This window comes from Dryas octopetala, chromosome 7 (genome assembly GCF_963921425.1).
Source record: "Dryas octopetala chromosome 7, drDryOcto1.1, whole genome shotgun sequence".
Classification (NCBI taxonomy): domain Eukaryota; kingdom Viridiplantae; phylum Streptophyta; class Magnoliopsida; order Rosales; family Rosaceae; genus Dryas; species Dryas octopetala.
Genome location: NC_141372.1, coordinates 8,449,011 through 8,458,823, shown reverse-complemented (window position 1 = coordinate 8,458,823; position 9,813 = coordinate 8,449,011). Strand labels below are relative to the sequence as shown.

At 35.7% G+C, this 9,813-nt stretch overlaps 2 protein-coding genes across 2 annotated transcripts; one reads left to right on the top strand and one right to left on the bottom strand.

Annotated features, from left to right (window-relative positions):
* The first annotated feature begins 2,418 nt into the window (after positions 1-2,418).
* LOC147279329 (RING/U-box superfamily protein) lies at positions 2,419-4,501 on the top strand. The gene is made up of 3 exons (XM_086250490.1): positions 2,419-3,451; positions 4,165-4,284; positions 4,367-4,501. The coding sequence occupies exons 1-2, from the start codon at positions 2,419-2,421 to the stop codon at positions 4,197-4,199; spliced, it is 1,068 nt and encodes a 355-aa protein (XP_086106616.1). The 3' UTR covers positions 4,200-4,284; positions 4,367-4,501.
* Positions 4,502-4,614: 113 nt separating this feature from the next.
* Positions 4,615-9,066, bottom strand: LOC147279328 (YbaK/aminoacyl-tRNA synthetase-associated domain-containing protein). Its single transcript, XM_086250491.1, has 12 exons — positions 8,922-9,066; positions 8,189-8,248; positions 8,031-8,084; positions 7,849-7,909; positions 7,626-7,702; positions 7,206-7,255; positions 6,731-6,813; positions 6,529-6,599; positions 6,296-6,452; positions 5,371-5,513; positions 5,185-5,283; positions 4,615-4,973 (listed from the first exon to the last, which is right to left on the bottom strand). The coding sequence occupies exons 1-12, from the start codon at positions 8,958-8,960 to the stop codon at positions 4,899-4,901; spliced, it is 969 nt and encodes a 322-aa protein (XP_086106617.1). The 5' UTR covers positions 8,961-9,066; the 3' UTR covers positions 4,615-4,898.
* Between the last annotated feature and the right edge of the window lie 747 nt (positions 9,067-9,813).

Genomic DNA, 9,813 nt, shown 5'->3' with positions numbered 1-9,813 from the left:
TACACGTACGTATATAATGCAATAATTCTTCGTAAAAGAAAATGAATGCTAGCAACCTTTTTCCATTTGAGTATATACAGTCCTTTTTTAGGGCAGTTGCCCGCATTTTTCTTTTCACGAATTTTTAACGGTAATGTCTTTTTTTTTTTTTTTTTTTTTTCTTTCTCTTGAAAGTTCGGCACTGATTTTTCAACTTTATGTTAGGTTTTAATTCCAGAATTTTGGACATAGGATATGGGGTAAACCGTCGGGAAGTACTCTAAAAAATCGGAGGAAGAAACGGTGACGAGTAATTGTTGCAACGCTCGGCTGTTATAAAAAAATTACTATTGAGTGCTCGATCGGTACAATCACCAAGTGTTTGGCGACAAAAATCCTCAAAAAAAAAAAAAAAACCTTATATATATATAACTTCGGCACATACATACATCCATAGAAAAATAAAATTTATTAATTAACCATAAACCATTGTACAATACCAAATACGGTCTAATCATAATACATTTAGAAAAGTAGAGAGGAACGGAAGGAACCAATTCATAGTAACCTCTGGTCCTCTACCTTTGTTTAATATATGCAATACGTTTCCTTGTTATATTTATAAAATAAAATTATAGTAAAGCATGTTTATTTTGAATAAAATATAGGTACCTACGATTTGTCTTTTTCATCAAAAATTAAATTTTATATACGTGACAGGCACATAAAACAATTTTTTAAAATGAATATTTGATAAGGGAATTAAGTTAGAGGACACACATTTGAATGCATATATAACTGAATAAAGTTAGTTATATATAAAGTTGATCAAATGAATGAAGATCGTAACGGAAGCCATTACGTCACTCATTATGTAAGATTCAATAAATATACACATGTATGCACATATATTTACACTCTATTTTATCATTCTGTTAATATTTTAGTCCAACAAATTTATGTGGATCAGTCATCATCCTTTGTCAAAGGGATTGGTTTGCATTAATTATTAAAATATTACTAGTACTTGTAGTACTACTCACTACCTTCATTGAATATGTTTCCTTGGGAAATAAGCTACAGTGGCATATATTATTTTGCAGTCTGCCAATGGTATCATTGCATTACTTCATCTCATAAAATATGGGCTACAATTAAATTAAACTTTGGTCAGACCCTTCTTTCCTTTCTAGACAAATTATATAAAATAAATAGGGGGATTTAGAATTCAGTTTATTTTATGAGTATTTTTTAGATTAAGATCAATAATAATTTAGAGTTTTTAATCAAATCCTTTTATTTTTTTTTTTTTGACGGCTTTATATTAGGTAGAGCCCAAAATTCTGAAGTTAAAACCTAACATGTAGCTTCTACAAAGTCCACTCTACACCCTAGGAGGGGAAATACCCTTCAAATAGAGGGATGACTTTATTATGAATTAAAATGATTTTTTTATAAATTAAAAAAACTTTATTATAAATTAAAAAAAAATTCTTATAAATTAAAGAACTTTATTATGAGTTAAAAGAATTTTCCTATAAATTTTTAAACACCCTCAGTTTCCATCTAAAAATTGTTTTTCTAAAAAACTCAAGCCTAATTATCTCTAAAATTTATTTGATTGTCTTAACCATGACAAGAGTGAACCATAAAAATATTTCCTCATCGTCTAAAAAAGAATATGGTAATGGAATTTATAATATATTATTATAGAAATAATTTTTTTCTATTAAAGAATTGGATTACTCATTCATTTGAATCATGAGCTAGCATGAATTTTGGAGAATAGCACATAGAGGTGAATAGGTGATAGGAGCTGTCATTTTTTCCATTAAAAAGTTGTGAGTCAGTAAACAACTTTATATCTGCACAGTTGAATGTGCTTGCTACCTAAATACGCCATTGTTTAAGTTCAAAATTCAAATCATTAGAATCTTTCTTTCTTGGTTTTATAATTATGCTCACTTTTTATCTCGTGGATGTGAGCTGTGAGTCTGTGATCCTGCATGTGATTCTGTGACTGGTAATGTGACCCATTAACAAAATTTGATCGATGGGCTTAAGCATTTCATCTTTTTTGGGCTGGAGATCAAAACAATGACGTAAGCCCAGATTGGCTCGTGTTTGGGTCATCGGCCCAGTCTAGGCCCACTAAACAGTTGGACTCGAAGAAAGTAGGTATTAGCAGTTACCAATATTCCCTCCAAATTCAAATTTTGCATAGCTCAGTACGCAGTTCGCACTCATCCTTTTCTTTGTTACAACGAAACAGTGTGAAACCCAGAAGAGAAAGAAAGAGAGCATTACTTTTGTGTACCCCAAAAGCCATTCTTTCTTTGTTTTCAGTCATTTCCATAAATAGTTGTAATTTCTTCTACAATATATTCCCATTTTAATTACTTCCAAACAATCAAAACCCAAATTTGATTCATCACAGACATGTCTCTGAGCCCACCTCGCGTGATCAGAAACGTTGATATCAACGGCGCCAGATCAACCCCCCAGCTCTACTGGTGCTACCAATGCCATCGGACGGTCAGGATCATCCCCTCAGCCACCAACAACAACCCATCAGACATTGTCTGCCCGCGTTGTTTCGGGCAGTTCCTCTGCGAGATGGACCGGGCCAGGCCCCGACTCCTCGTGGACTACACCGACTTCGACGCCTCCCCGGAAGCCCGTTTGCTCGAAGCGCTCTCCCTCATGCTCGACCCGCCCATCCGCCTTTTCAATCCCGGGTTCTTCGACCCGGAGCCCGAAACTCAAGCTCCCAGGAGGCCGAGCCGCCGGCGACGGAACCGTAGCTTTGACGGTATAGAGAATTCGAATTGGGACCCGAGACCCGAACCTGGAACCCGAAACCGTCCCCGGACTTGGATTATAGTCCGACCCATTGATCCTTCTCAGCCAATGGGGCCCATTTCCAGACGGGAAAATCCAAACCCAGTACTGCCAGTACCACCTGGAGTTGATCGTGGAGACTTCTTTTTCGGGTCGGGTCTACAGGGTTTGATCGAGGAGCTGACCCAGAACGACCGACCCGGTCCCCCTCCGGTACCGGAAACAGTGATCAACGCAATACCCACCGTGAAAATCAGAGAGACCCATCTGACCAACGACCCGCAATGCCCGGTTTGCATGGAGGAGTTCAAGGTGGGAGCGGAGGCGAGGGAGCTGCCGTGCAACCACGTGTACCACAGCGAGTGCATTGTTCCGTGGCTGAGGCTCCACAATTCTTGCCCGGTTTGCCGGGTCGAGATTCCGGTTGGGTCCGAGGACGACTTGAGTTATGGGTTTGAGTCGTCGTCGGAGGGTTCTGGTGGCGGTGGTGGAGAGAGAGGGAGGGGTCGGCGGTGCTTGAGGTGGAGTCGGTTGGGGTCGTTGTGGCCGTTTCGGAGAAGATATCGCCCAATTGAACCAGTACAGGGTGCTGGTAATGGAAATGAGGATCGTAATGCTACTTCTAGACTTGGTTAGTGTTGTTCAATTAATGTAATTAACTCCCTTAATTATTCTAATAAAATGAAAATATGGATTATATATTTATATATAAAGACTCATCATAGAGCGGTAATTTCGGTAATTTCACGCTTACCTAATCACCCAGCCACCACATAACGGGAAATTCAATGATCGAGACAGTCTATTTTTTCGGTATCTTCTTAAGGGTCGTTCCTGTAAAAATCAATCATCCAAACTGTGCAAACAAATACAGTATGTCAGATAAAAGGGTAAATGATTTATTGGCTAAACAATTTCTGATTTGACTGATTTTTTGTAAAGGTAATCTTTGAATGATCCTCTAAAATATAAACAGTTCTGATCATTGAAATTCGTTGCTGGGTGATTAGGTGAGTAATGAATTCATCGCTCTATCTTCCCGCCAAAGGAAAACAAAAAATCTGTAATTCTAATTTCTTTCAAGAGCTTTAATTTCATGTTTGATTTGTAATCTAAGTCGCCTATTAAAATTCAAAAATCATATATGATGTATTCTTCAGTTTTACTATTGATAATTGTAAATAAGATGAAGGAACCCATGAATTTCAACAGACAAAAATGAGTGAAAAAATATTTTGTTACAAATAGAGTTGACGTTAAAATATGTAAGCTTTTAAGTTTGTACGTTCTCAATTATTGTTATGCATCGTAGCCTCCTCATGCAGAACTCATGTTTTGATGCAGAGAATCCATGGTGGCGTTCTTGCTCTATTCTCTAGACCTTTGGTTAAAATTTGGTATGTGATCGATCCTGCACTCCTAATTATCATGTCAATCGGAATTAATCACTTCAAAAATGATCAGGTATATTTTTCATGCTTCTACTTCTGGACAAAGTTTGCATCCACACATTAGCCGATTGACCCTTAATGACTTTTTGGTGCAGGAGCAAAGCTGGTCCTTTACATCATAATTGGCATTCAACAACGCATGAAAAATATACCCTGTTTCTAATGTTGTGACAACCATTTCACCAAAATACCCTGTTTCTAATGTTGTGAATTTGTGATATTATACTTCTGCTTTTTATACATGGGGCATTCTTGTGAATGTCTTAACTATGTAAATATATACATGGATACATGTTTTAATCCTCCAAATATGCCGTTTTTGCAATCCAAGGACACACGCTAATGAGTAGGGAGTAATAAGTCAAATCCACTAGGTCAGATTTTGTTGCCAGCATTGATAAATATCAAGAAACCCAGAACAACCAATCCATCATAATGAAGAAACATGAATGGGCATTAAAAAGAAAAAAAGAAAACGAGGCATCCAAAACAGTTAGATGATTATACCTATTCTCTCAAGTGTGGTAAAGAATATTTGATATAGCATAGCATAAAACTAACTGAAAATTGGTAGGAACATTGTACAGTGTGATTCTGCAATACTCTCTTGAGAGGGAGAACAAATCATCAATACGTACGCTTTGCATGATGGTTCACGCCAGCATGAAACCCTTCACTATATGCACTGTTTTTAAACGTCATCTGCAACAAAGATGATCTCATAACCATGGACTCAAACCATTGTTTCAAAAACTTCTCAGACTTAGATATACAGCAATGACAGCAAAGAGCCATGCCTCAATATGAAATCCATGTGCTCTATAAAATTGTGATGATAATCTAATAGATTCTTAATTAATCAATAACCACTGCTTCAAAACAAAAAATTCAATCATCAAAGAAAAATACTTACAATGGTGCTGTTCAACTCTGCACTAAGATGGCTTTTGATACTATTGGATAGTACAGTTCCCAGCTGCCCTCCATGTTGCTTAATAGTCTCCTCCGTGATCTGTATGACTTGGTTCCATGAGCCTAAGTTCCTAAAAAAGAAGTATTCTAAAGTTGAGAACGGAGAAAAGCAAAGTATTCTTCTAACCTCTGAAAACAATAGTGCAGATGTTTTGTCCAGTAAATCTTCGACCAATTTCCCAACATCTGTTACGGACTTTGACTGATGCACACCATTGACCGGTTTGTCCTTAGTATTTTTGGCACTAATGGATCGCTTAGAAGCATTTGCTGCATCATGAAAGAACATTTTACTGGTTAACATGAATGACAAAAAACGGAAGCCTTTGTTTACATACCCCAAATCCCACACAAGAATATCCAATTTTGTATAAAAAAAAATAAAAAAAAAATAAATTTAATGAAATACTTAAATGTACAAGGTAAAAATAACGCTGTGAACTTTATCATAAAGAAAAAATAGACTTATCAAAGAACTATACTGATGAGTATAAAAAAGTTGAACTTTAGAGAAATCGAATAGTAAAATTCTCATCATTGGATAAATCTACTAGGAACACATTCCAATTAACACACAAGTTCAACATGAGGAAGCTATAGAAACCTCTAGATCAAGATAGAAATCTCAAATCAAGAACTCATAGGGAAAAAAAAAAAAAAAAACCGAGTTAGAGAGTCAGAGAAATGAAATCAAATTTACTATAAGACCCATGATAAATTTGAGTTTCATTGAATTAGATCTCTTAATTTTTTTTTGGGACTCTTTAAAAAGAACATTGAATGTATTGTTGTAGTCTCTTTACAATTGCAATAAAACTGACTTCTCAAAAAATTTGGGCCTCTTTACAATAAAAGAAAGGGCCTTTCTTTTTTTTCTTTTCTGGATATAATATATATATAAATGGAAATTTTTTGGGGCCTCCTTAATGCTGGTGCTGAGCCAATCGCCCACTAAGTCCTTACTTAAGGTCAGTCTTGCTAAGGATAAGTTTTTCCGGAATCAACTCTCATTCTATATATCAACAATGAATCGCATTTTCAAATGATAGTACCTGCACTTGCCGTTGACTTGTTACCTGCAGAAACTTGATTTTCCATATGAACTTTTGAGGAAGCTGCTGTTTCTGGGAGAACTGGCAACACTGTGGAACCAGATGGAACAAGAGAAGCAAGATCAGGAGGTTGATCCTTCCCAACCGAAGGGTTAGCCTGCAAGATACAAATAGTGTCTGACAAAGCAATCTAGTATTCAATAAACTTTACTGACAAACTTAATTCTAATTACCTCCAAGTCAACATATGAGGGGTCCCTCCCAATTGATTTAATAAACTTGTCAAGACCCTGGGTGCTAAGTGCTGGAAACAGAAACATATAACATATGTCATGGATCAGTGGTAATCTTATTTAAGAAAAATAAAATAAAAAGATCATAATGATTGCAGTGCCAAATCATGGATGCAAAGTGGTGGAAACCTTTATCACTTACAGATTGACATGTCATTTGACAATGGGTGGAAGAAGCAACGCTCCTGACTTTTAAATCTTTGATCCAACAACAGAGAGACTTGGCTTTACCAACAAAAAAGGGCAGACAAAGTTAAGAGAATTCACAGAAAAAATAAATTGCAAAAAGGGAGTAAACTAGCACCACACACAGCCTCATTAACATGAACTCCGCCAGCTAAAATGGTAAGGATGATAATGGAATATCTTTCCATAAATTAAAAATGGACATAATTACAACTTATATTTGGTCAGTTGCTGATTAATGTTAATTTGTATTGCTACGTAGGCAAAGCAACATCAATTGCCTGATAAAAAATAACTGATTCAAATTGTTTCAAAAGAAAAGTAAAATACTTTAAGTTCAAGGCCAAGAGTAACAAAATTATAACACGTGAATGGAAAATCAGGAAGAGAAACAAATATTATATTTACTTAAATGAAAGAGTAATGTATACCGTGCAGATTCATTCACCAGGGAAAAAGGAGTAACACAACCCAGTGGGACCTTGCAAATAAAATGCAAGAAACAGCATCAGAAAAGAAATGACATATATATGACACAACCACTAGCCAGATTTTGCAACCTTCAAAATGGCAATATAGCAATAAAAAACCATACAACCACGCCATAAGTGAATTTGCAACTTCTCTTGGGATATGGAGAGTAAAATATGGACTCTTCTGCACATTCTCTCAAAAATTTTGGAATAGCATAATTTCTTTTTTATTTTTTCAAAAGAATATAATACAGTCGATATAAATTCCAAAGTATCAGCTGAAATGCCAGAAGATTCTCAAAAATCAAAGCAACAATATCATTTCTAATTTGTTTGAATCCAAAGCTTACAGAAAAGTGAATATAAGCATATTCCAACCTGAAGTATTTCTCCCAGTGATTCTTCAGGAGCCATTCTCAAGCCACCTTTTCCCAAACCAAGCCTTATAGATAGAACTGCTCAGCTTTCAAGTTGTAAATAACACTCATAAATATTCATTCTGACACACTTCATAAGCATGACAGCTCAAAAATTACTAGTTAATGAAATCTCAAAATGCTCATGCATAACATATTCATTAGAATTAGGAATACTTGCATACCTTTCAGATCTACTTTAGTATCGGCCAAAGCGGAAACAATATAGAACCTATTCTTCTTGTCCTGCATTGATAGAAAACTGTAGGTGCTGGGCCACACAGCGGAGAATGGAAGAAAAAAAAAACTGCAAAACTTGCTATTATGCAATGGGAATGCTGTTTTCCAGTGTATTGGAATCACATACCTTCAAGAATAGATTTTTACTTAGTCCACCTCCCAGATGTCCAACATATTTTGCCTGATGGAAAAAATCATATTCATGCCTCAGAATATGTAAACAATCACCACATAAACGACGAAATATAATTTAGTTCTTTTCCTCTTTCTTTTATCTTCACTTACCTGAGCTTCAACTGTCAAAACAACAGGATGTTCGTACTGGGAAAAATCAATTTGAAGCTCCTAATAAAACCAACAGTATAGGTTAGTTCCAGGAAATTTAAGAAATACAATATTAAAATCTAATACCATGGCCATACTCAATAACCCAAGTACATTCTAGTCTCGGATTTTTTTCTTTTTCTTTTTGTAGTCTCAAATGTTCAATATTCTGTAAATTAGCTTTTCATTCACAACACAAGCTGAACCAAATGCAACTCCAATATGTAAGCCTAAATAGTTCCAAAGTTATGTAGACAGACACATATATGTGTATGCAATTGCTCCACTAAGTATTTACAATGTTACCAGAAATGCTTTTATTATAATTTCAAATATTCTCAAATTCAAAGACCTTAAAGAAATATCAAACTCTCGTCCAAAAAAAAAGTAAACAAGGCATGGTACAGTGCCTAACAATATCATAGAATTGTAGTAACTTTTATTGTTCTTTACCCACTTCATCTTGGTCATTTGGCAAACACTCAATATATAGCTCATCGCATAAAATGTAAAGAATCAAAGACAACCCATCAAGGATGTGACTCTTCTAATTGACCTTGAATATTGATAATGGAAAACAAAGAATACCCAAATCGATTTTATAGCACAGTCCAATAATATACAGAGGAATAAACTAAATGGAACACCCAGAGAGAGAGAGAGAGAGAGAGAGAGAGAGAGAGAGAGGGTAAACCTGTAAACGAGCAAGCAACTGTTCTTTGGAAAGTCCCATATTTACTTCACTGCTTTTTGCAGAGCCAAAGGCAATACAGAAAGAGTTGGCGAATAGAGGACGGCGATGAGACGCAGAACCAGATGGAGATGGTGTGCTTCTCTCTCGAAAGGGAGAAAGTAATTGGTGCTCTTAACTCGGAATCGGGTTGTCAAGATTGAACATATGGGTTCCCGGGTTGGATGCCATATTAGACCCGATTGGCTCAAATGGATAAGATGATGGATTTATTTTTGGATCATGGGTTTGCTCGACAAAGGCCCAAAATAGTAGGCTGAGTTGCTAATAAGCCCACTTGGCCACTTTTTTTTTTTTTGTCAAGAAAGTTGTATAAATTAAACAATAAGAATTTGACGTACATATATGAATTAGGATCTGCTATTGATATTTTTTGTGTTAATCTTGTGTTTATATTAAATGAGAGAAGTTTTGCTCACCTCCTTTAACTAGAGTGTATGCTCACCTCCTCTTTCAAATCATGATATCTGTTTAAAAAATTAACCTGAGTTAACATATTATTTATTTTATTATTATTATTTTTTTACACAAAACTCTCTCTCTCCCGACTCACCTCTCTCTCTCTCTCTCTCTCTCTCTCTCTCTCTCTCTCGACTCACCTCTCTCCTCTCACTTCTCTCGTCTATCTCACCTCTCTGCATTTATCTCTTTGTTGAAGCAATTATATGTATGTTTGATAGATGTCACTAAAGGGCATCTAGCATTATAGTTTTACAATATATGTATGTTTCAATGCTTTTACTGGTGGGTGGATTCTAAAGAATGTCCTTTCTCTGAGTGTGTTGTTGGATTAAGAAGGTTACATGATGAGCATCCTTTTCTAGGGTGTTTTTCA

What these genes read in the sequence shown, in the direction of transcription:
- LOC147279328 (XM_086250491.1), bottom strand. Translation starts at nt 8,960, where the DNA reads ATGGGACTTTCCAAAGAACAGTTGCTTGCTCGTTTACAG. An exon ending in AGTTGCTTGCTCGTTTACAG is followed by an intron (nt 8,249 to 8,921) that starts GTTTACCCTCTC and finishes TGGTTTTATTAG; the next exon opens with GAGCTTCAAATTGATTTTTC. An exon ending in CCTCATATGTTGACTTGGAG is followed by an intron (nt 6,453 to 6,528) that starts GTAATTAGAATT and finishes TGTATCTTGCAG; the next exon opens with GCTAACCCTTCGGTTGGGAA.
- LOC147279329 (XM_086250490.1), top strand. Translation starts at nt 2,419, where the DNA reads ATGTCTCTGAGCCCACCTCGCGTGATCAGAAACGTTGATATCAACGGC. An exon ending in TAATGCTACTTCTAGACTTG is followed by an intron (nt 3,452 to 4,164) that starts GTTAGTGTTGTT and finishes GTTTTGATGCAG; the next exon opens with AGAATCCATGGTGGCGTTCT.